Raw genomic sequence first — 26,044 nt, 5'->3', positions numbered from 1 at the left:
GAGATTAAGGTAACCACAAAATATTTTCCTATCCCCTTTATTGGTAATCTGTCTTTTCAAATTAGAAACTTATTTAGGCAACACAATATCAACATTTGTTTTAAAGTAGGACATTCAGCAAAAAGCTTCCTGTTTAACTCTTAGAATCCAACTCCCACCCTTCAAAAATCCGGAGTCTACCAACTTTCCTGTTGCAGCCCTCACTGTGACGTGGGTCAGACAGGCAGAAGGTTTCAGATACGCCTTAATGAACATACTGAAAAGATATTGATATCTTTTTATCACACAAATCACTCCTGGTATTTTTTTTACAGGGATGTTAAAAGATAGATAGTTTGTAGGTAGTTAATTGTTGAGCGGTTTTTGTTTTTTGGGAATTAATCAATTTTGAATGATTGACTGGCGGTTTTTTGGAAGTCAAGTAAAAGAAAGAAGATTAGAAATAATAAGCCTCGAATTGATTTGAGTATTCCACTGGAATTCGAGAGGTCTACACCGGGCGTGTTAATTAGGCTACATCCCTTGAGGAGATCAAGCGAATTGGTCGAGGCGTGTGACATTAAATCCACAAATCTCACCGGGAAGAGCTATCATTATCTTTGGAAGACGTCCTGCTGCAGCAGGGGAAGAAGATTCTAAAAAGCCAGAGATAAACCCTTTGGCATCTCAGCAGATAAAGGATTATTCTATAGTGCGGGGAGAGAGGGCGTGACGTGCGGTGATATTAAAAGAACAGTAACAGACTGTAAGTAAAGTAATTTCTTTTTAGAATTAAGAATCTTTCGAACTCATAGATAACAGTATTCTAGCAGTAATTTTTAGTTTTGTATTTTGTGAGAGAAGGTAATTATATAATAGGTTAGTTTAGGTTTATTCGTTGTCCTAATAACACAACGTTTTGGCATCCCTGTATGGTATTTCTTGTTTTGCTGAATTTAAATTCTAAATTCATTTGTTATTTTATTTTGTGGTTCGACACTAGGAGTGATTTTTTGTGAGGTAAAAATGTTCAAAACAAACGGGCCTTCTTGTACTGTTGGAGAGAACCGGGACGGCAGTCAGGAATCCGTTCAGGAAAGCGAGGTGGACATTATAATGCAAATTAATAAATCCAACCCATTTCTCTCCACGTCAGGACAAGGAAGGTCATCCAGTGTGAATCATAACAATACCAAGAAATTTGAGAAGCATTCTAACAACCCCAATTTGAGCACAATTAACATGAAACCCCTTTTTGCTAGACACCTGCTCTTCAATCATCACACCTTTAACATAGAAGAAGGGTTCAAAGTTTTACACTTTTGTGACAAGGGTAACCTTCTCGATTTGCTTGAATCACTGGAGATAGCAAAGGCCTCAGCAGTTTCTGATGTCGTCTGCCTCAATGATCAAGTGAGACACTCTTCCACTCTTTTTTTCAATTCCCTGCTCTTTTAATAGAGTTCCTCCCCCCTCTTCCTTTTTGAGCTGTATTTACTTGCACTGCCGACTTCCTGTTCCTTATGACATAACACAATTGTTTTTCTGTACTGTATTATTGTTAAATAGAGACAAGACACTTCAATGTACAAGGGGAGGAAGTTGAGGTATCTGAGGAAACAGTGAGAAAAGCTGTTATGAACCTTAAACCAGGTAAATCTAGCGGTCCAGAAGGAATATATTCCGAAATGTTAAAATATGGAACTCGAAAGCTGTTTAGAAATTTAACAGTTATTAGTAATAAATGCTTGAACGGACATTCCGTCCCTAAGGAATGGAAAATGGCTCTCATCTCCTCCATTCACAAAAAAGGAAATAAACTGGACTGCAATAACTATCGGGGCATCTCGGTTACAAGCACATTGAGCAGACTATATGGTAGAATTTTACGTGATCTCATTGAAGAGGATTATAAACGAAAAGAAGAGGAAGAACAATGCGGTTTCAGAGCAGGAAGATCATGTACAGACAACGTGTTTACTCTAAAACAAGTTATAGAGAAGAGAAGTGCTAGAAACGCACCTAGCATTTGTTGACCTACAAAAAGCCTACGATACAGTCCCAGTATCAAAACTATGGAGGGTCTTAGAGCAATCCAACATTAATCACACCTACGTAACAGCCCTTAAAGAACTATATAGGGAATCAAAATCAAGAGTTAAGGTATAGGCAAATGTGTCACTGAAAAGCTTATGGTGAATAAAGGATTGCGTCAAGGATGCTGTGTCTCTCCCACTCTTTTTAAAATATACATAGCGATGGCACTAAAAAACTGGAAAAGAAAGGTCCAAGGAATGGGAATAGAAATTAATGATAGTTGCTTGTTTACCCTACAGTTCGCAGACGCCCAAGTCATAGTAGCCAATGATAAAGAGGATGTGCAGTACATGATGCGAAAGCTAATAGAGGAATACAGAGAATGGGGCTTAACAGTCAACATAGCCAAGACAAAGTATCTATGTGTGGAAACTCAGGACGGAAATTTGGAACTGGACAATGGCCAAGAAATCCTTCAGTGTCAGGAATATGAATATCTGGGCATTACATTCGACAACACAGGAACAGATGTAAAAGAAATCGGAAAGCGAATAGTCAAAGCCAAAAAAGTAATCGGAGCTCTGAATGGAATCCTCTGGAGCAAAGAAATAACCAAGAAGCGGAAATTTAATATTTATGAGGCAATGGTAAAAAGCACCCTCCTATATGGATCAGAAACCTGGAGAATTTCAGATAGACACAAGAAAAGAGTTGAGGCAGTTGAAATGGAGGAGATCGATGCGAATTTCACGAAGAGAAAGAATAAGAAACGACATCATAAAACAACGGATGGGAATAGAAGACGCAATAACACAGGATATCGAAAACAAGCAACTTACGTGGTACGGACACGTGGAAAGAATGTCAAATACCCGATGGCCTAAAAGAGTACTTCATTGGCAACCAACAGGCAGAAGAAAACGAGGAAGGCCAAAACAGGAGTGGCAGAAAACCATGCATAAATGCATGAGTGAGAGAAATCTAACACCTGAAGATTGTGAAGACCGAAGAGGCTGGAAATTGGGTGTCGGACAACGTCGAAAGACGTTCTAAACCGGCCTATATATATATATTATTGTTAAATTATCAAAATTTTTCAAACATTAACTCTGATTGTAAAGACGGCTGTCTACAGCTGTTGTAGGATCTTGATCTTGATTTAGTTATAAGTTCGTTTACCTTGCATTCGCCAATGAACAGGTAACCTGGGTTAAAACTAACATTTTCTGTCTGCTGTCGATCGGGGTTGACTTTTTGACATTCTGTCGTCGACTATGTCATTTTCATTTGGGTGGGTGGTCGGGGGTAACCAGTTTTCTGTCGTTCTTTCCCATCGTGGCCGCCTAGCAGTGAACAAGTGACCAACTTAACACGTAGAAAGGTTTTTAGAGACATTTCACATCCCAGTTTCAAGATGCCGAACTTTCCCTACACTTAGGGTTGCCCCTCAGGGGGCCCCCTAAAACTCTATGCAATGTACCGTCAAAAGAGTTAGTGTAACTATTTTTTGTTTTTTTCTCCATTATAAAGTAACCTTGATCGACCTCTATTTTTTAAACACTTTCACTGACATTGATTTTTACAGATTATTACTTTTTGATCCTTAAAAACGTCAATGAGTTTTTTAAGTTCTCCCTAAAAACTACAAACACTTAACTCCAATTCTGCTGTCCCCTTTTACAGAATGACAGCTTAATTTTATAGTTCGGTACTAGGTAAGCTTCCTTTTATATACTTTTATCTTTGTATAATTTTTAACATTTAACATGTTCTTCTAGTCTCTGATGATGAGCTGCTTCTGCGCTCGAAACATGTTGGGAATTTTTTAAAAAAGGTTTAACACCTAATAAATGTATTGTGCAGACGACTGAGTTGTTACTGTTCCCCCTGTATATATATAAATGTTTTATTTCAAAGATTAATAACAATAATACATGGTGTCAGGTGTGGGGTATTGACAAAACGAAAGTCAAGGCTAGGAAGGCATTTTTCTGGCCTGGTATGACCAAAGATATTGGGTCTTTTATCTCGACTTGTCAGTCTTGTCTTAAATACTCAAATAATATAAGTAAAGAACCATTAATACCACATGATAGGCCTAATATTCGACTTTTTCAACTTTTTTTTCGAAAATTGCTTACAAATTTTGAAAATTCCGTATCTCCCACATTTTTGGAGTTTTAGCGACTGGAAAAAAAACTCAAAATGTTCGCCTTGAAGTGCTCTTTAACCTGCTGCTAACCGAAATGCGATTGCACTTATACAGGGTGTTCAAAAAAACAAAAAGAAAAACCGTTAAATTTGATACTATCGCTTTGAAAATTGTGACCGCATTTACTCAGCTCTGAGTGGGTGTAAACCTAATCCACAGGGTCCAGAAAGTTATTCTGAACATTTTTGGTCTCTTGAAACATTTTCGTAACTCTCACCGTTTTCGAGATATTGGGACTTTTCTCAACTATTTTTTGAACATTTCTTACAAATTTTGAAAATTCCGTATCTCCGCCATTTTTGGAGTTTTAGCGACTGAAAAAAACTCAAAATGTTCGCATTGAAGTGCCCTTTAATTTGCTGCTAACCGAAATGCGATTGCACTTATACAGGGTGTTCAAAAAAACAAAAAGAAAAACCGTTAAATTTGATACTAACGCTTTGAAAATTGTGACCGCGTTTACCTGGTTTTAAGAGAGTGTAAACCTAGTCAAGTGGATGCAGAAAGTCATTCTAAACATTTTTGATCTCGTGCAAAATTTCTGTAACTGACCGTTTTTGAGATATTAGGACTTTTTTTTGAAAATTGCATCAAAATTTTGAAAATGTTATATCTCCGTCATTTTTGGAGTTTCAACAACTGAAAAAATCTCAAAATGTTTGCCTTGAACTGCTTTTTCATTTCGAGCTAACCGCAAAACGATTGAACATATACAGGGTGTTAAAAAAAAATAAAACAAAAAACGTTAAATTTGATACTAACGCTTTGAAAATTGTGACCGCATTTACTCAGCTCTGAGTGGGTGTAAACCTAATCCACAGGGTCCAGAAAGTTATTCTGAACATTTTTGGTCTCTTGAAACATTTTCGTAACTCTCACCGTTTTCGAGATATTGGGACTTTTCTCAACTATTTTTTGAACATTTCTTACAAATTTTGAAAATTCCGTATCTCCGCCATTTTTGGATTTTTAGCGACTGAAAAAAAACTCAAAATGTTCGCCTTCAAGGGTTCTTTAACCTGCTGCTAACCGAAATGCGATTGCACTTATACAGGGTGTTCAAAAAACAAAAAGGAAAACCGTTAAATTTGATACTAACGCTTTGAAAATTGTGACCGCGTTTACCTAATTTTAAGAGAGTGTAAACCTAGTCAAGTGGATGCAGAAAGTCATTCTAAACATTTTTGATCTCGTGCAAAATTTCTGTAACTCTGACCGTTTTTGAGATATTAGGACTTTTTTTTGAAAATTGCATCAAAACTTTGAAAATGTTATATCTCCGTCATTTTTGGAGTTTCAACAACTGCAAAAAGCTCAAAATGTTCGTCTTGAACTGCTTTTTCATTTCGAGCCAACTACAAAACGATTGAACATATACAGGGTGTTCAAAAAAACAAAACAAAAAACGTTAAATTTGATACTAACGCTTTGAAAATTGTGACCGCATTTACTCAGCTCTGAGTGGGTGTAAACCTAGTCCGCAGGGTCCAGAAAGTTATTCTGAACATTTTTGGTCTCTTGAAACATTTTCGTAACTCTCACCGTTTTCGAGATATTGGGACTTTTTTCAACTATTTTTTGAAAATTTCTGACAAATTTTGAAAAATCCGTATCTCCGCCATTTTTGGAGTTTTAGCGACTGGAAAAAAAACTCAAAATGTTCGCCTTGAAGTGCTCTTTAACCTGCTGCTAACCGAAATTCGATTGCACTTATACAGAGTGTTCAAAAAAACAAAAAAGAAAAACCGTTAAATTTGATACTAACGCTTTGAAAATTGTGACCGCGTTTACCTGGTTTTAAGAGAGTGTAAACCTAGTCAAGTGGATGCAGAAAGTCATTTTAAACATTTTTGATCTCGTGCAAAATTTCTGTAACTCTTACCGTTTTTGAGATATTGGGACTTTTTTTTGAAAATTGCATAAAAATTTTGAAAATGTTGTATCTCCGTCATTTTTGGAGTTTCAACAACTATAAAAAGCTCAAAATGTTCGTCTTGAACTGCTTTTTCATTTCGAGCTAACCGCAAAACGATTGAACATATACAGGGTGTTCAAAAAACAAAACAAAAAACGTTAAATTTGATATTAACGCTTTGAAAATTGTAACCGCATTTACTCAGCTCTGGGTGGGTGTAAACCTAATCCACAGGGTCCAGAAAGTTATTCTGAACATTTTTGGTCTCTTGAAACATTTTCGTAACTCTCACCGTTTTCGAGATATTGGGACTTTTCTCAACTATTTTTTGAACATTTTTTACAAATTTTGAAAATTCCGTATCTCCCACATTTTTGGAGTTTTAGCGACGGGGAAAAAAACTCAAAATGTTCGCCTTGAAGTGCTCTTTAACCTGCTGCTAACCGAAATGCGATTGCACTTATACAGGGTGTTCAAAAAAACAAAAAAGAAAAACCGTTAAATTTGATACTAACGCTTTGAAAATTGTGACCGCGTTTACCTGGTTTTAAGAGAGTGTAAACCTAGTCAAGTGGATGCAGAAAGTCATTCTAAACATTTTTGATCTCGTGCAAAATTTCTGTAACTCTGACCGTTTTTGAGATATTAGGACTTTTTTTTGAAAATGGCATAAAAATGTTGAAAATGTTATATCTCCAGCATTTTTGGAGTTTCAACAACTGTAAAAATCTCAAAACGTTCGTCTTGAACTGCTTTTTCATTTCGAGGTAACTGCAAAACGATTGAACATATACAGGGTATTCAAAAAACAAAATTTGTTAAATTTGATACTAACGCTTTGAAAATTGTGACCGCATTTACTCAGCTCTGAGTGGGTGTAAACCTAGTCCACAGGGTCCAGAAAGTTATTCTGAACATTTTTGGTCTCTTGAAACATTTTCGTAACTCTCACCGTTTTCGAGATATTGGGACTTTTTTCAACTATTTTTTGAAAATTTCTGACAAATTTTGAAAAATCCGTATCTCCGCCATTTTTGGAGTTTTAGCGACTGGAAAAAAAAACTCAAAATGTTCGCCTTCAAGGGTTCTTTAACCTGCTGCTAACCGAAATGCGATTGCACTTATACAGAGTGTTCAAAAAAACAAAAAAGAAAAACCGTTAAATTTGATACTAACGCTTTGAAAATTGTGACCGCGTTTACCTGGTTTTAAGAGAGTGTAAACCTAGTCAAGTGGATGCAGAAAGTCATTTTAAACATTTTTGATCTCGTGCAAAATTTCTGTAACTCTTACCGTTTTTGAGATATTGGGACTTTTTTTTGAAAATTGCATAAAAATTTTGAAAATGTTGTATCTCCGTCATTTTTGGAGTTTCAACAACTATAAAAAGCTCAAAATGTTCGTCTTGAACTGCTTTTTCATTTCGAGCTAACCGCAAAACGATTGAACATATACAGGGTGTTCAAAAAACAAAACAAAAAACGTTAAATTTGATATTAACGCTTTGAAAATTGTAACCGCATTTACTCAGCTCTGGGTGGGTGTAAACCTAATCCACAGGGTCCAGAAAGTTATTCTGAACATTTTTGGTCTCTTGAAACATTTTCGTAACTCTCACCGTTTTCGAGATATTGGGACTTTTCTCAACTATTTTTTGAACATTTTTTACAAATTTTGAAAATTCCGTATCTCCCACATTTTTGGAGTTTTAGCGACTGGAAAAAAAAACTCAAAATGTTCGCCTTCAAGGGTTCTTTAACCTGCTGCTAACCGAAATGCGATTGCACTTATACAGGGTGTTCAAAAAAACAAAAAAGAAAAACCGTTAAATTTGATACTAACGCTTTGAAAATTGTGACCGCGTTTACCTGGTTTTAAGAGAGTGTAAACCTAGTCAAGTGGATGCAGAAAGTCATTCTAAACATTTTTGATCTCGTGCAAAATTTCTGTAACTCTGACCGTTTTTGAGATATTAGGACTTTTTTTTGAAAATGGCATAAAAATGTTGAAAATGTTATATCTCCAGCATTTTTGGAGTTTCAACAACTGTAAAAATCTCAAAACGTTCGTCTTGAACTGCTTTTTCATTTCGAGGTAACTGCAAAACGATTGAACATATACAGGGTATTCAAAAAACAAAATTTGTTAAATTTGATACTAACGCTTTGAAAATTGTGACCGCATTTACTCAGCTCTGAGTGGGTGTAAACCTAGTCCACAGGGTCCAGAAAGTTATTCTGAACATTTTTGGTCTCTTGAAACATTTTCGTAACTCTCACCGTTTTCGAGATATTGGGACTTTTTTCAACTATTTTTTGAAAATTTCTGACAAATTTTGAAAAATCCGTATCTCCGCCATTTTTGGAGTTTTAGCGACTGGAAAAAAAACTCAAAATGTTCGCCTTCAAGTGTTCTTTAACCTGCTGCTAACCGAAATGCGATTGCACTTATACAGAGTGTTCAAAAAAACAAAAAGAAAAACCGTTAAATTTGATACTAACGCTTTGAAAATTGTGACCGCGTTTACCTGGTTTTAAGAGAGTGTAAACCTAGTCAAGTGGATGCAGAAAGTCATTTTAAACATTTTTGATCTCGTGCAAAATTTCTGTAACTCTTACCGTTTTTGAGATATTGGGACTTTTTTTTGAAAATTGCATAAAAATTTTGAAAATGTTGTATCTCCGTCATTTTTGGAGTTTCAACAACTATAAAAAGCTCAAAATGTTCGTCTTGAACTGCTTTTTCATTTCGAGCTAACCGCAAAGCGATTGAACATATACAGGGTGTTCAAAAAACAAAACAAAAAACGTTAAATTTGATATTAACGCTTTGAAAATTGTAACCGCATTTACTCAGCTCTGAGTGGGTGTAAACCTAGTCCACAGGGTCCAGAAAGTCATTTTGAACATTTTTGGTCTCTTGAAACAGTTTCGTAACTCTCACCGTTTTCGAGATATTGGGACTTTTTTCAACTATTTTTTGAAAATTTCTTACAAATTTTGAAAAATCCGTATCTCCCACATTTTTGGAGTTTTAGCGACGGGGAAAAAAACTCAAAGTGTTCGCCTTGAAGTGCTCTTTAACCTGCTGCTAACCGAAATGCGGTTGCACTTATACAGGGTGTTCAAAAAAACAAAAAAGAAAAACCGTTAAATTTGATACTAACGCTTTGAAAATTGTGACCGCGTTTACCTGGTTTTAAGAGAGTGTAAACCTAGTCAAGTGGATGCAGAAAGTCATTCTAAACATTTTTGATCTCGTGCAAAATTTCTGTAACTCTGACCGTTTTTGAGATATTAGGATTTTTTTTTAAAATTGCATAAAAATGTTGAAAATGTTATATCTCCAGCATTTTTGGAGTTTCAACAACCGTAAAAATCTCAAAACGTTCGTCTTGAACTGCTTTTTCATTTCGAGGTAACTGCAAAACGATTGAACATATACAGGGTATTCAAAAAACAAAATTTGTTAAATTTGATACTAACGCTTTGAAAATTGTGACCGGATTTACTCAGCTCTGAGTGGGTGTAAACCTAGTCCACAGGGTCCAGAAAGTCATTCTAAACATTTTTGATCTCGTGAAAAATTTCTGTAACTCTGACCGTTTTTGAGATATTAGGACTTTTATTGAAAATTGCATCAAAATTTTGAAAATGTTATCTCTCCGTCATTTTTGGAGTTTCAACAACTGTAAAAATCTCAAAATGTTCGTCTTGAACTGCTTTTTCATTTCGAGCTAACTACAAAACGATTGAACATATACAGGGTGTTCAAAAAACAAAACAAAAAATGTTAAATTTGATACTAACGCTTTGAAAATTGTGACCGCATTTACTCAGCTCTGAGTGGGTGTAAACCTACTCCACAGGGTCCAGAAAGTTATTCTGGACATTTCTGGTCTCTTGAAACATGTTCGTAACTCTCACCGTTTTCGAGATATTGGGACTTTTTTCAACTATTTTTTGAAAATTTCTTACAAATTTTGAAAAATCCGTATCTCCGCCATTTTTGGAGTTTTAGCGACTGGAAAAAAAACTCAAAATGTTCGCCTTGAAGTGCTCTTAACCCGCTGCTAACGGAAATGCGATTGCACTTATACAGGGTGTTCAAAAAAACAAAAAAGGAAAACCGTTAAATTTGATACTAACGCTTTGAAAATTGTGACCGCGTTTACCTGGTTTTAAGAGAGTGTAGACCTAGTCAAGTGGATGCAGAAAGTCATTCTAAACATTTTTGATCTCGTGAAAAATTTCTGTAACTCTGACCGTTTTTGAGATATTAGGACTTTTTTTTGAAAATTGCATAAAAATGTTGAAAATGTTATATCTCCATCATTTTTGGAGTTTCAACAACTGTAAAAATCTCAAAATGTTCGTCTTGAACTGCTTTTTCATTCCGAGCTAACTGCAAAACGATTGAACATATAAAGGGTGTTCAAAAAACAAAAAAAAAAAAAAACGTTAAATTTGATACAAACGCTTTGAAAATTGTGACCGCATTTACTCAGCTCTGAGTGGGTGTAAACCTAGTCCACAGGGTCCAGAAAGTTATTCTTTTGTAACTCTAACCGTTTTCGAGATATTGGGACTTTTCTCAACTATTTTTTGAACATTTCTTACAAATTTTGAAAATTCCGTATCTCCGCCATTTTTGGAGTTTTAGCGACTGAAAAAAACTCAAAATGTTCGCATTGAAGTGCCCTTTAATTTGCTGCTAACCGAAATGCGATTGCACTTATACAGGGTGTTCAAAAAAACAAAAAAGAAAAACCGTTAAATTTGATACTAACGCTTTGAAAATTGTGACCGCGTTTACCTGGTTTTAAGAGAGTGTAAACCTAGTCAAGTGGATGCAGAAAGTCATTCTAAACATTTTTGATCTCGTGAAAAATTTCTGTAACTCTGACCGTTTTTGAGATATTAGGACTTTTTTTTTAAAATGGCATAAAAATGTTGAAAATGTTATATCTCCAGCATTTTTGGAGTTTCAACAACTGTAAAAATCTCAAAACGTTCGTCTTGAACTGCTTTTTCATTTCGAGGTAACTGCAAAACGATTGAACATATACAGGGTATTCAAAAAACAAAATTTGTTAAATTTGATACTAACGCTTTGAAAATTGTGACCGCATTTACTCAGCTCTGAGTGGGTGTAAACCTAGTCCACAGGGTCCAGAAAGTTATTCTGAACATTTTTGGTCTCTTGAAACATTTTCGTAACTCTCACCGTTTTCGAGATATTGGGACTTTTTTCAACTATTTTTTGAAAATTTCTGACAAATTTTGAAAAATCCGTATCTCCGCCATTTTTGGAGTTTTAGCGACTGGAAAAAAAACTCAAAATGTTCGCCTTGAAGTGCTCTTTAACCTGCTGCTAACCGAAGTTCGATTGCACTTATACAGAGTGTTCAAAAAAACAAAAAAGAAAAACCGTTAAATTTGATACTAACGCTTTGAAAATTGTGACCGCGTTTACCTGATTTTAAGAGAGTGTAAACCTAGTCAAGTGGATGCAGAAAGTCATTCTAAACATTTTTGAAAATTGCATCAAAATTTTGAAAATGTTATATCTCCGTCATTTTTGGAGTTTCAACAACTGTAAAAAGCTCAAAATGTTCGTCTTGAACTGCTTTTTCATTTCGAGCTAACTGCAAAAGGATTTACAGGAATACTATACAGGATGTTCAAAAAACAAAAAAAAAACGTTAAATTTGATACAAACGCTTTGAAAATTGTGACCGCACTTACTCAGCTCTGAGTGGGTGTTAACCTAGTACACAGGGTCCAGAAAGTTATTGTCAACATTTTCGGTCTCTTGAAAAATTTTTGTAACTCTAACCGTTTTCGAGATATTGAGACTTTTTTCAATTTTTTTTTGAAAATTGCTTACAAATTTCGAAAATTCCGTACCTCCGCCATTTTCGGGATTTGAGGGACTGTAAAAAGCTCAAAATGTTTGTCTTAAACTGTTCTTTCACCTCGTGCTAACCGTAGTATGATTGCACATATACAAAGTGTTCAAAAAACCAAAAAATTTGACATTAACGCTCTGCTAGTTGTGACTTCGTTTGTCCGGTTTTAAGAGGGTGTAAACCTAGTCGACTGCAAGCAGAAAGTCATTCTGAACATGTTTGGTCTCTTTCAAAATGTCCGTAACTTTAACCGTTTCCGAAATATTCAACGTTTTTCAACTTATTTTTTTGAAAATTGTTTTGAAAAGTCCGTATCTACGCCATTTTTGGAGTTTTATTAACTGTAAAAAGTTCAAAATGTTCGTCTTAAACTACTTTTTCATTTTGAGCTACCCGCAAAACGATTGAACATATACAGGGTGTTTAAAAAACAAAACAAAAAAAACGTTAAATTTGATACTAACGCTTTCCGAAGTCCTCGTTATCCCAAATCAAACGGCCTTGCCGAATGGGCAGTAGGAATTTGTAAAGGTTTGCTTCGAAAATGTCAGGATAGTGGTACAGATATTTACAAAGCACTATTGGAATATAGAAATAAGCCTTTATCCGGATTAAAAGTATCTCCTGTAGAACTTTTGCAGAGACGTTCAATAAGATCGTTTGTGCCTGTATCAAATGCATTTTTAAGTGACTATCCTGATATTAATGATTATCAATTAGCTGAAAAAAGACTGAATAATAAAAGATTTTATGATGTGAATGCTCATGCTCGAGATGGTTTTCAAAAAGGGGAAAGTATAATGATTAGGGATAATCAGCTAAGATGTTGGGTGCTTGGTATAGTGTTAGGAACCACTAGGTTTCCTCGTAGTTATGTAGTAAAGAACAATGTTGGTCGTGTCTTAAGAAGATACTCTAGTTTTTTAAAGCATTCACCGAATCCTTTTACAGAAAATCAAAATGTTGAGGATGAATTTGTAACCAGAACTGATGTCTTCAGTTGGGTCAAACCGAGTTCAGCCTGGTGCTAATCAAGAACAGGACTTAAATGTTGATGTATCTTATAAAACTAGGTCAGGTAGAGCTGTGGTCTACCTGCTAGGTTTAGAGATTAGCTAGACGGTATATTCTTAAGATTGTATTATTTAGTAATTAAGGTACCAGTTTTTAGAATTTGTTAAGTGTAATGTTTTATCTCAAAGATTAATAACAATAATACAATAAGAACTGAACATAGTTTCAAGCAAAAATAGACTATAATGACATCTTCTTTGTTACTAAACAAATCAAGAAACTTTGCGTTTTTTAAAGAGGATTTCCAGCAGATCTGCACATCTGCAGATTGTTGTTAAAGGCATCTTCAGAAGGTTTAAATATTTTATTTTCTTTCCCAAGTAAAACAAAAACAAGTGTCAGTATGGGTCAAATATGCTTATTCGCTTAAATAAGCCACTGTCTTAATAATTTTTGCCATCAAAACTGAAAATAGTTTCAAGCAAAACAGAACCATAAAAACATCTTTTTTCTAACTACATTAGGATTTTAGCAGTTGTCACATTCTGAATCAACTAGAGTTTAGTTAGATATGGTTATCCAAATGCCACAAATTGCACTGATGGAGGTATAAAATGCATTTAACCCAAGTTGAACTAAATTTACTATTTTTCGTGTATGTACTCAACTTGTATAGCTTTATGGAGAAGATAGTGACAGTTGTCACATTCATGCAAAACCAAAGTAAGTCAGGAGTAGGCAGCCAAACGTTACAACTGTTAATATTGCACTCAAAAAGCTATGAAAAACTGATCTAATTGCTTTTGAAGTATGTTTTGTTTAATTTATACCTTTATGAAGTTGAATTTGACAGTTTTTAGATTCAAACGAAACCCAAAAGTATCCAAAACTGACTGCCAAATGTCACAAGTGTCGAAACATCACTCCCCATGCTATAAAATGGATTTGAAACTGTTTATACCGACTTGACTACATTTTAAGAGTGTTTTATAGGTTTATGGAAAGGATTTTGACATTCTGAATAAATTAGAATTCAGTCAGACATGGTTATCCAAATGCGACAAATGTCAAAATTGCACTGATGGAAGTATAAAATGCATTTAACACAAGTTCAACTAAATGTACTATTTTATTTTCAACGAGGTATGTAATAACGTTATTTCTTATGTGTAAACCAGGTTGAAAGATGAAAATTACCTGCTTTTACTTTCCACCCAGGTGGCTCACTTCCACCCGGGTAAATGTCACTTTCCACCCGGGTGAAAGTCAATATGCGTTTTGTCATATCTGGGCTTACTTTTTATAGTTAAGAGACTGTGCCACCACCTCTGCAACAGCTTCAGTCTTCAGAAATCTCCATGTTGAAAGCACTTTAAGAAACGTTTTAGCTCAAAATAGTAAAGACAGACACAATAATGACGTTGTCAAGATTGTAAACAAATCACCAGTGGTTTATTGTGGTTGAAGTCATAACTACTCGTACCTATACTAGCTTATTGTTAGAGACTATTAGCAATCAATATTTCAACTGAATAATTTATTAGAAGTTCGATGAGATTTTGATAAATGGTTGAAAATAAAATAGTATACAACCAACCACGGTAGAAAGTTTAATTTCTGTCTCGAGATAAAGTTGACCTCGACTTCGTCTCGGCAAACTACCTAATTTCTCGACAGAAATCAAACACTTTCCACCTGAGTATGTAATATATGTGTATAGAAACATCCGACGTCCGGACGTAGGACGTCCGATGTGCGTACCAGCAGGACGTCTGAAGTACGTCCATAAAACCTTGGCGTTCCAATAAGGGACGTTTCTAAGACGTTGCAATAGTCGGGACCAGACGTAAATAAAACGTCTTTGTGACGTTGAGTGCTATTAGGGATACTATTTCATGTATGTGCTCAACTTTTATAGTTTTATGGAGAAGATATTGACAGTTGTCACATTCATACAAAACCAAAGTAAGTCAAAATTGCATTCATGGAACTATAAAATATATTTAACTTATTTCAAATTGATCTTATTGCTTTTCAAAGATGTTTCGTTTAATTTATACCTTTATAGAGTTGAATTTGGCACTTTTCAGGTTCAAACCAAGCCAACAAGTATCCAGATTGACTGCCAAATGTTACAACTGTCAAAACTCTACTCACAAAGCTATAAAATGAATTTGATATTGTTTATACTGATTTGACTGCATTTTATAGGTTAATGGAAAAGATTTTGACAGTTGTCACATTCTGAATAAACTAGACTTTAGTCAGATATGGTTATCGTAATGCCACAAATGTCATAATTGCACTGATGGATATTTAAAATGCATTTAACCCAAGTTAAACTAAATTTACTATTTTTCGTGTATGTACTCAACTTTTATAGCTTTATGGGTAGCATATTGACAGTTGTCACAATTAACAGTGCGATTTTTTAAGAAGATGTTTACGTTTTTGGCACATTTGCAGATTGTTGTTAAATTCATCTTTTGGAAGATTGAATATTTAATTTTCTTCTAGATCTCAAAATGCGGTAATTAAAACAAAACCAACAAATGTCAAGTATGGTTGTCAGTATGGCTTACTGTCCTAATGAGTTTTGCCATAAGAACTCTTACTGAACATATTAAGAAACTATTTGTTTTTTAAAGAGGATTTTCTAGTTTTTGACATCTGCCTATTGTTGTTAAAGCCACCTTCAGAAGGTTTAAATGTTTGGTTTCCTCCGAGCATTTAAAAGCTGTAATTAAAACAAATGTCAGTATAGTTCAAATTTGCTTGAAATAATCCACTGTCTTAATGAATTTTACTATGGAAAAATGGACCGTTGTTACTAAAAAAAAAATAAAAAAAATTGCATTTTTTAAAGAAGATTTTTACGTTTTTGGCACTTTTGCAGGTGGTTTCCTCAAAATGACAAAAAATAATATTAAAACTAAAAATCAACGTTTTGGCTGGAAAACGACTTGGCGGGATCCACGAAAAAATGAAGAGCTACTTTATATTGCTATACATTCTTATTCAAATCTTAAGTTAGGAAGTTAGTCAATAACAAGCATGCTTTAAATTTAGTGTTTTTGATTTTATGTTGCAAATCAAACGAGTGAAATATCTGCAAAAATTGGAACAAATCAAACACAACTTGTTTGAAACTAAAAAAACAGTAGGTTTCTGAACTTGCAACGTTGTACAGAGACTACCATGAAAACTCTGATATAGCCAGACATATCCGTGAAAGACTGGAATTTAATTAGCACATCCAGGAAAGAAGACTTTTAGCTGAAGAAAGGAGAAACAAAAGGAACTAATTTGAACCCAGTCATCTTCAATTGCAAAAGAAAGTAAGAGAGCTGTATCATAGTTGGATGGCTTGACACAAGATAGAATCGCAGAATTTACACAACTCGCAAAAAGATAAAGAAGATATGAGCTTTAGGAGGTTATGAAAGGGTTTAAAATATCTGAAGAACTTTTTTCAGACTCAGACCAAACTGATTGGAACGAAATTCATTCAAGCTGCTAACAGAGCTTTGCAAGTCAGCCGTAAATTCTTGATTATTTTCTAATGAGGAATCTTGGTTCAGCTTATTTCCTAGTATCGTTCTGACCACAGATTAAGTGTTGGACTTATTCTCTGGATATTTAATTTGTTTATTGTAGAATTCAGTTTGTTTATTGCAGAGCAAGCTATCATAGGGCTTATTTTTTCTAAGAGAATACCGCTGAAAATGTTTCAGCGTTTCCTTAATAGTAGCACGATGTCTCATTACTGGTACAGTGATTCGAACTATCGACGGTAGAAGGAACAAATTATTTGCAAATCAATTAAACTGCATAGTTAAGTATATTTACTCACACATTTCCTTACTAAAACTGGTACACATCTATAATAACTAGTAATAACAATTGGGCAGTATTTTTATGATAACAGTTATTTATAAAAATAACTAAGCGTTTTAAAAATCACAGTAAGTATAAACTATACATTGACTCTGTTTACCAGACTACTGTAGGAAAATCATCGTGTCGACTCATGTATCCAACTTCAGATCCTTGTCTGTCATAACCAGCATCATCGTCTCTATCATCGTAGTATTCATCTCTGTCAGCATATCTAGAATATGAATTATTAAATTACTTTTTAGTAGAAGCTAATGTAGACTTTTTATAACAGTTCACAAGCAAAAATGTATTACCTCAATCTTCCTCCAATAGCTCGACGACGCAAATGTGTAAACAGCACTTTTGCTGGACTAATTGTGGTAATTTCGTTGCTATTTGAATTTGTTCCGGCATTAATGATGGTATTGGCAACAGTGTCATTTTTTACTGGTAAAGCATTTACCCACAATGCAAAGAAAGCACATACAACCAGAGAAATGAGAATCACCTAAAATAACAATACAATATTAATACAAAGTGTAAGTACTGTATTTTGGAAATTGGAATTTTGTGGTGGAAAACCAAAAAATTTTAGAATAACTTTCTCTACATAGTAAACAGGTCACTTAAAAAGTTAGTTTCAAATTTAATTGTTGTTCATTTTCTTTTTTGAACACCCGGTATATGTTCAATCGTGTTGCGGTTAGCACGAGGTGAAGGACCAGTTCAGGATAAATATTTTGAGCTTTTTTTGTAGCTAAAACTTAAAAAATGGATGAGATACACAAATCTCAAATTTTGATACACTCTCTCTGTCTCCAATGGCGCTACAGTCCAAATTGAACCTTGGCCTCCTCTATCTTCCGCCTCCAACACTGTCGATCCAACGCCGATCTTCTCCAGGTTCTGACACCTCAAGTTTTGCGCGTCTTCTGTCACTCCATCCTCCCATCTTCCGTGGTCTTCCTTTTGGTCTTCTGCCCTGCATCCTACTATTTGGTAGCCTGTTATCCGACATTCTTACTACGTGGCCTGCCCATCGTAGCCTCTGTAGTCTGACGAATTCTGAGTTAGGTGCCTCCTTGAAAAGTTGGTAGATTTCATGATTATATCTTCTTCTCCATACCTCATTTTCATTTAGTGGCCCGAAGATCCGTCTTAGTATTCTTCGTTCAAACACCTCCAGTATATTCTGTGAGTTCTTTGTCATAACTTATGTCTCGCATCCACAGCATAGTATCGGCCTGATGATGGTTTTGTATATCCTGATTTTTGATTTTCTGTGTATGATTTTGGAGCGGAGTATGTGGGACCGAGCGAAGTAGGCTTTGTTTGCCGATATTATTCGATGTTGTATCTTCGATTCCTCTGATCCTCTCGTGTTGAGTTCAACACCTAGATATGTAAAGCTCTGGACAGCACCCACGCAGCATCCTCTTCTCTGGGGTAGTTTTCGTTTCCTCTTGTTCTTGCTTGGGTTAGTGTTTTTGTCTTTTGTGCATTTATTTCGAGTTCGATGTTTCTGGCCTCTCTCTTCAGTTGTGTGCATATTTCTGCCGCTTCTTTCGCTCTGCGGGTCATAATATTGATATCATCTGCGTAGGCGGCCAGTTGTACCGATTTGTTTGTTAATAAGTATGACCTCCCAGCATTTGTTTGTCGTATGACATATTCCAGAGCCAGCCTTTGTTTATTGGGAAAGGATGCTTGTTTAAAGTCAACGAAAATATTATACACTATGTCTATGTCTTGTTCCCAGGACTTGTTCAGGATTTGTTTCACCGTAAAAAGCTGATCAATTGTGGATTGTCCTTGCCTGAAGCCTGTTTGGTATTGGCCGATAATCTCTTCGGTAATGGGTTGAATGGTTGTAAGCGGAACACAGTAGTGTTATGGCACGGTAATTTCCACATGTTAATTTGTCCCCTTTTTTGTAAATTGGGCAGATAATTCTTGTTTTCCATTCGGTAGGAATGCGTTCCTCGTCCCATATCTTGATGATCAGTGCATGCATTTGTTTTGTTAGGTGTTCGCCTCCTAGTTTGTATAAGTCTGCCGGGAGTTTGTCGATTCCTGGTGCCTTGATGTTCTTTTGCACTCTGATTGCATGTTTGACCTCGTCAACCGTAGGGGGTCCTATCGCTTTCTCTCCTCAAATTTTGATACACTTTTCAAAAAAAAACTAAATAATGTCAAATATCTCGAAAACAGTTAACACTACGTAATTTTTGCAAACGACAAAAAATGTTCAAAATACGCACACAATGGACTAGGTTTACATCTACTTATTAGAACCGAGTAAACGCGGTCACAACTCACAGAGCGCTAGTGTAAAATTTAACTTTTTTTTGTGTTTCGGTTAGCACAAGCTAAAAAAACAGTTCAAGACAAACATTTTAAGCATTTAAAATTCCAAAAAATGACGGAGGTACATAATTTTCAGAAATTTGCTGCAATTAAAAAAAGTTTTATTTAGCTATTGAGTAAAATATAAACAATCACTCTGTACATTATCTTTTTAAAAATCAACTCAACTAAATAGCATAATAGACATTTTTATAGGTTGAATTTTAAGTATCAGTTCAGTAGAATTTATTTAATAATAAGTTATTATTAAAAATTTACACAAATGTGATTTGAGACTTATTCTTAACTTAAAGTTCCAATTAAACCTGTATCCTTTTCTTCTAAAAAAATTGTTTTTAAAGTTTTTTCTAAAATTAACAATTTCTTAACAATAAACATAAAAGAAAAATTTTCAACTGCTCTTTTCTCAAAAAAAAAAAAATTAAAAACCAATAGAAAGAAGAGAAAACATTCATTAATTTTGGTCCAAAAAATTAAAAAATGTATTAACTTTTTTGTGAATTATTATGAACATACCTTCATTTTTATTCTCAATTACCACTGCTAACTGACTACTGCAACACTTATCACTGAACTGAATTGGTAGCATAATTGTTCAAACACTTTATATACAATTTATTAATTTACGCTAAAAATTAGCGACTAACGAAAATAATTATTTTATTTACTACAATTTCAATAAAGCTCCGGTTAACGTTTAATTAAATATAAGTATCAAATTTTACGCTAATCACTAGTACATATGAATTTTACCAGATGTGAATGGACATCCGTGTTTTATTTTGTTTTCCTGTAAAATGGTTTGTTTGAGAATGTAATCAATGCAAAATGTTTTTATTGCATTGAATGCAACTGACTCATTTATGGAAATTACCCGTAGCACCTAACCTAATTACTATGAACTACATTTTTACAGTTTAATAGAATTTTACTAAATGGTCAGTCAAGTCATTAGGTCTCTAGTTTTAGGGAAAATGGTAAAAAAATTTATAAAATAGTTGATCAATACAGTAAAAAAGCGTTTGTTTTGTAGCGCCAGTATTCTATGGCAGGGAATGCGGCCTCAGATAGATGGGTCCAGCAAGACTAGTGCTTTTTACCCTCCCATCGCTGTAGACCAAAAGGAGAGGTCTGGAAGAGGAAGTCCAGGAATTTTCCTTTTCGGGAAGTTCCCAGAGTTGCATCGGCGTCCTCTGTCCTGGGAGAAGGATGCCCTTCTTGTCTCTTGTCTTCCATTTCTTCTCTCTTCGACAGCTCGTCCATCTCTGGTGGTCCTGGCAAACTATAGGATGTCCAAACAGCAGGATTTCGTCCGTCTGTTTTTACATAATAAAGTTTTGGGGAGTTAGGGTCTGGTGAGTGGGGAATGGTTTTCCCCCTTTTGCGTAGATAAAGCGGGGGAAAGCGCCAGGAGTGCAGCCAGAGCCCAGTTAGGGGATAACTGCGGAAAGTTTCTACCCAGATTTTGAGAATAAAATTTTCGCTACCCGAGGAGAGGGTCCGGGGGGAAATTGTGGTCCTCTTCTTGGCTGGTTGGTCCTGAATTGTCGTCTATCTGAAACAGAAGAACAACTTATTAATAATTACCCGTTACCTAATAGCTGGTATCGGGGTCATTTGTGGGGTCCGGGTCGTAGTTCACTGCTTCTCGCAGTAACTGATTTTCGCTGCTTTCCTCTTTTTGGAATATCTTCACTACGCTCTGCTTGATCCTTTCCGTTGCGGTGATGAATCTCGCTGGATGTCCACGTTTCTAACGTACCATGCCCGCGTACCCCTACGCGGCCGAGGCGTAGGTCAGGTGCGGTTGAAAAACCGACTTGATGAGCGTCACTTTGTTCGGAAGTGCCAGCTTCAATGTCCTACTTGTCAGGGGATACAGTTTTGCTCTGGTCGCTCTGGCTTTCTGTCTGGCGTATTCTATGTGACTTCCCCACGTGAGCTTTTGGTCCATCTTGACCCAAAGTTACGTCGCCTCATTGCGCCACTCGATGTCCATGTCTTTTAACCTGACGTTGCCTTCTATCCTCGTCTTGGGTCTTCTTTTGAAGACTATGGCCTGTGTTTTCTTCGCATTTAGGTCGATCTTCCATTTGTTGCACCATTTCCCCAATGCTGTGGTCTCCTCTTGCACTTATTGGGTCAAGAATCGGCCGCTCCTGCTCCTGGCCATGATTGCAGTGTCATCCGTGTAGAGTGCTAAACTGGTAGCATTTCCTTGTTACTTGAATAGACAATGTCGATTTTGACTCGAAAGTGACGAGCTGAAAGAAAAGATCTAATTAGTTTTATCAGGCCGACTGAAAAGCCGGCATCCAGCATCTAGATTAGAAGTCCTCTGTGCCAAACCCTGTCGAAGGCCTTGGATACGTCTAGCAGCACGGCTCCTGTCGCTTCTTTCCTGTTGAACCCTTCCGTGATGTACTCGGTCATCCTCAGGACTTGGAGTTCCGTTGATAGTGTCCTCCTGAATCCAAATTGCTCGTGGGGTATGACGTGCAGGTCCTGTTCTTGCTCCGTTAGCCTCCTGAGGATGATAACTTCTGCCACTTTTCCCAAAGATGACAGGAGGCTGATGGGCCGATAATTCTGGGAGAACAGCACCACATGTGTGGTTCCGGAAACAGGATAACATCGGCTCTCTTCCAATCAGCAGGAAAGTGCCTCAGTCTAAGTATTGCGTTAACAATATTCAAGAGGGCAGTTATCCCGCTTCTCGTAAGTTTTCTGAGCGCAATGTTTCCTATCTCGTCCCATCCTGTTTGTTTTGTATCAATCATTGCATTTCAAAAGATTTGACCTTAAATATCAGGTCATGGGACTGTAAGAAGGCTATTTTAGCCGTAAGAAGAGTGAAGTGACCTACAGGATTCTATTTGAAACTTGAAAAAAATCACGTAACCCTCCTTTTAATTAAAAAAACGTTAAAAGGGTAACGTGACCTTAAAGCAAGATAGCTATTTAAACCTCAAGAAAAGTCATGTGTGACATTCGACGCTTGAAAATAGTCACGTGACTTTCGTAACTGAATTTGATATCTTCAAAACATAGTAAAGTGACTTTTTAATTTGAAAATTGAAAACGTGATCTAAAATTTTGTCGTTTAAACTTTAAAAGTCACAAGAGTCACGTTACTGCAAGCATGCTAATTGAACCTTAAGAAGAGAAAACAATTCAAGTGTATTTGGAAGTGGTACATTTCAAAGTACTGAACTTTGTTAGAACTGCTGATGATTACAGTAATTTTGATAAAAATTGATTAAAATCGCTGGTCTGACGAGATCAGATTCTGAAAATAATCAGAAGATTTTAAACCTTATTAATAAATTGTATAAAAATAAAACTGATACAAATGTGGGAAAAAAACTGAAAAGATGAAGATGTTTGCGAACTAGAAAAACATGTATTTAAGCCTTATATTTGTTTATTTTATTTTTTGCCTTTGTTGACTTTAATTTGTATAATCTTCTACACTTGCCCTGATAATTTAAGTATCTATTCAAATATAAATTTTAAGAATAAATTGGAAATTCATCTCTTGCTGTTTGTTTGTGTTTAATTATTTGTACTTAATTCTTGTTGTTCTATTAATATTTTTTGAGCCTTGAAAAAAAACTTTTGCAATTTTTCAAAACTGAGGTGACTTTCCCTACATTCTTCTAATTGGAAATGATTGGTGACAAAAGATTTCTAAAATGATGTCATACTTTCAGCATTTAAGTAAAATTGGCCAGATTAACACCAAGCAAATCTAACTATAATGATAAAACCCATTAAAAAAGAACTTTAAATACGACTTCACCAATACGAAATGGATTAGTAGTTATTACCTATTTTCTGAAACTAATTATTTGTTTCTTTGAAATTTAAAATGCAGTTGTGGGTGTTTTTCATAGTTCTTGTAAGTATTTTTATACTATTTTTAAACTATTATTAAGGTAGAATTTATAATAAATAAAAAAAAAGTGTTCATCATCTGTGCTGTTGTCATAATGTGACGCAACTTTGTAACATATTTACAGAGGACATGACGTTGCAAGTAAATGATATCTAACCAGAAAAATAAACATTCCGAAAGGTTTTTGACTGTTCGTACAAGTTGCATCTGCTTTTACAATTTTACACCAATTTATAGAATTAATGTCAGAAACGCTATTCTATGCAGTTCTTATATATTTATGAAAATGCCATCATGAAAAGCGTATTTTCTTATCATATCTGCAGTCTTGGTCATAAAAAAAAGGACACCCTGTATGATGCCAATGTCTTGTGCATCTATTTTGACTTACACTTATGCTAAGTCACATGTGCAGCATTTTCGTAAATCTCAACACAGTGGGTAGTTTGTGATTGGTCAAAATTTTGATCATTCAGAAACTACGAACAAGGCTGTAATTTAAGCAAGTATTGCACATGAAAACTTGTCATTGTAGCTTGATCCTTAGGCTATTTTTAGTTATTTTACTATAAGTCTTGTCCCTAATAGGGAACATTTTGCTAAATAAGCCGGCAATGCCTCCACTTAATTCAAATCTAAAAAAACAACGTGGAAAATCATAAGTGAAAGTGCCACCAGAGAGACTCTGAAAGTATTTTCCTCATGTTTATCAATTTGTCAAGAAAGTGACAAACTGTCTTTAGAAAGTGTGACTTTTACTGGTGGCACTTTTCCTCCCTAGGGAGGAAAGTACTTTCAGTCTCTCTGGTGGCACTTTCTCTCCCCAGGTAGTGAAAATGATAATTTCATCTCTCAAATGAGGGATAAAAATTTTATTTTCTATAGGGGTCGTAGAAAATAGTTATTTGCGCAACTAGGAAGGAAAGTGCAACTTTTGCTCCCGCGAACAATTCAAAGTTCAAGGGTGCAAAAAGCAGTTTACTCCAGAGTTGCGCATCTAATTTTTTCCACAGCCAATGTTATGTTTTATAAAAAAAAGCAGCAGTTAAATACTATGTTAATATCTGATGGCTGAAAAAAAAAAGTTGTTACTAAAGATATTTTTGTCAATTTGTCAAGAAAGTGACAACCAGTCTCCGCTTTGTGTCGGGTCTCAAATTGTTCGCAGGAGCAAAAGTTGCACTTTCCTCCCTAGTTGCGCAAATAACTATTAACTGAATAAAGTATGTTTTAAATTTCAGCCTTCTGTAATGTTTGTTTTCCTACTCGGGTGCGGTAAAGTGCACTTTATCGCACTCATTTTAAGTGCGGGAAGGAGTACGTTTTTACACTAGTGCGGTAAAGTTAATTTTCCGGACTAAGAAAGAAAAAACCATAACTGTATATTTGATTTATCAATTAAGAATACGCTTTTAATCATCTTAGCAAACAGAGGCTTTTATTTTAGTAATTTTACTATACATTTTCGTTCAGTTTAATAAAAAATGATACTCGTAGGAAACAACTTTCAACTTTAACTGCAACTGCAATCTCGTTCGACAAAGTAGTACTTTCCGCACTTGTTAGATAAATAACTATTACGTGTAGGTTAGGTTAATGATAGTAATGATGGAAAATAATTTTTTTTTCATGTTTAGAACACACTGTTTGTCATCAACCATGCGCAACGATGGATAAAAACGAATAAAATATCCAGCAATTCAGTGGAAAACTTGGAACGAGCTAATGCAGAAATAGATTTCAACTTGGGTGTAAGTATAAAAATCTGTTTTCGCTTAACGAGTATCTCAAATTTTTTCCAATTAGGGCCCGAGCTTATCGACAGGAATAGTCTTAACCAAACCTCAGGTTCCCTATGTCGAAGTACTAAAACTGGTGCAATCGTTCCTTAAACTTAAAGGAGAAATGGCTGGAAGGTTATGGGTTTTGTTCAATGATAATGCTCACATTCTGGCAGCTTTGCGGGATACCCTTGTAGCTAAAATATCTAATATTCATAATTTCACCTTAACTGCGATAGTAATTCTAAGAAAAATATTCGAGTTTGCTAACTCCTTGTTTAGCAATATAAATGTTAATTCTGGATTTGCTTTTGGCTAATGTAGAGAATATGTTAAGTAGAATAAAATATGTAACTATAAAAAACCCTAATAATTTAATAAATACGTAATTATTATTAAAATTTTGCCCCAATTTCGGCTTTAAAGCCTATTTAGTCACTAGGACTAAGGCTAGCCTCATTACAGTTCTTCCTCCAGCTTTATAGCTGGAGGAGCACAGTCGAGTTTGGAGAAGAGATGCTGCAACCAAACAAGTTGTTCTTTATATTTGAGACTGCATCACATTCACAAAGTAGGTGTTCAGGAGTCTCTTCCTCACTTCGGTAGGGCCATCCGTTTCAGGTCTCAAGCGACAGTGTCCTGAGAGGAAGCCTGTGAGTAAATGGAAGTTTCTTTTGCCCAATGTTACAAATTCTTTACTATTTTCTCGGTTGTAACCTCTAAGATGTTTCTTAGAGTGCGCCTCCCAGAACTTGGCTCCTTCGTGTTCTTGAAATATCTACCGTTTTTGTGGTTATTTTACCGTTCTCTTGTTTTTTGTATATAATCTACCGTTTTTAATTACATTGTCATTATGTTGGTTGTGAAACTTTTTATATACTTTTTCAGTTTATTGAATGAGAAATTTAATGAGGATTCTAAAAACACTTATTTTCTTATTCCAAATTATCCTCTAAAACCACGTGCTACCTGCCACTAATGTCAAATCCTGACTAGAATTTGCAAGAATTACCTTTTGATAAACACAGTTTTTGAAACGAGACGATTTTGT

The 26,044-nt window shown here is 35.3% G+C and overlaps 1 protein-coding gene and 1 long non-coding RNA gene across 2 annotated transcripts; one reads left to right on the top strand and one right to left on the bottom strand.

Annotated features, from left to right (window-relative positions):
• The first annotated feature begins 264 nt into the window (after positions 1–264).
• LOC145725458 (uncharacterized) lies at positions 265–26,044 on the top strand. The gene is made up of 3 exons (XR_014177282.1): positions 265–745; positions 24,850–24,963; positions 25,019–26,044. It is a non-coding gene; the product is annotated as an uncharacterized LOC145725458 (long non-coding RNA).
• LOC145724592 (uncharacterized) lies at positions 16,891–19,948 on the bottom strand. The gene is made up of 3 exons (XM_081972943.1): positions 19,831–19,948; positions 17,262–17,455; positions 16,891–17,179 (listed from the first exon to the last, which is right to left on the bottom strand). Exons 1-3 carry the CDS (start codon positions 19,834–19,836, stop codon positions 17,062–17,064), a joined length of 318 nt encoding a protein of 105 aa, XP_081829069.1. The 5' UTR covers positions 19,837–19,948; the 3' UTR covers positions 16,891–17,061.

Source organism: Ips typographus, linkage group LG2 (genome assembly GCF_016097725.1).
Source record: "Ips typographus isolate SLU linkage group LG2, UJ_Ityp_2.0, whole genome shotgun sequence".
Taxonomy (NCBI): Eukaryota; Metazoa; Arthropoda; class Insecta; order Coleoptera; family Curculionidae; genus Ips; species Ips typographus.
This window is presented reverse-complemented; position numbering and strand designations above follow the sequence as displayed.

Excerpts from the sequence above, each read along its gene's own strand:
- LOC145724592 (XM_081972943.1), bottom strand. Across the intron at positions 17,180-17,261 it reads GCTATTGGAGGAAGATTGAG|ATATGCTGACAGAGATGAAT; the intron begins GTAATACATTTT and ends TTCATATTCTAG.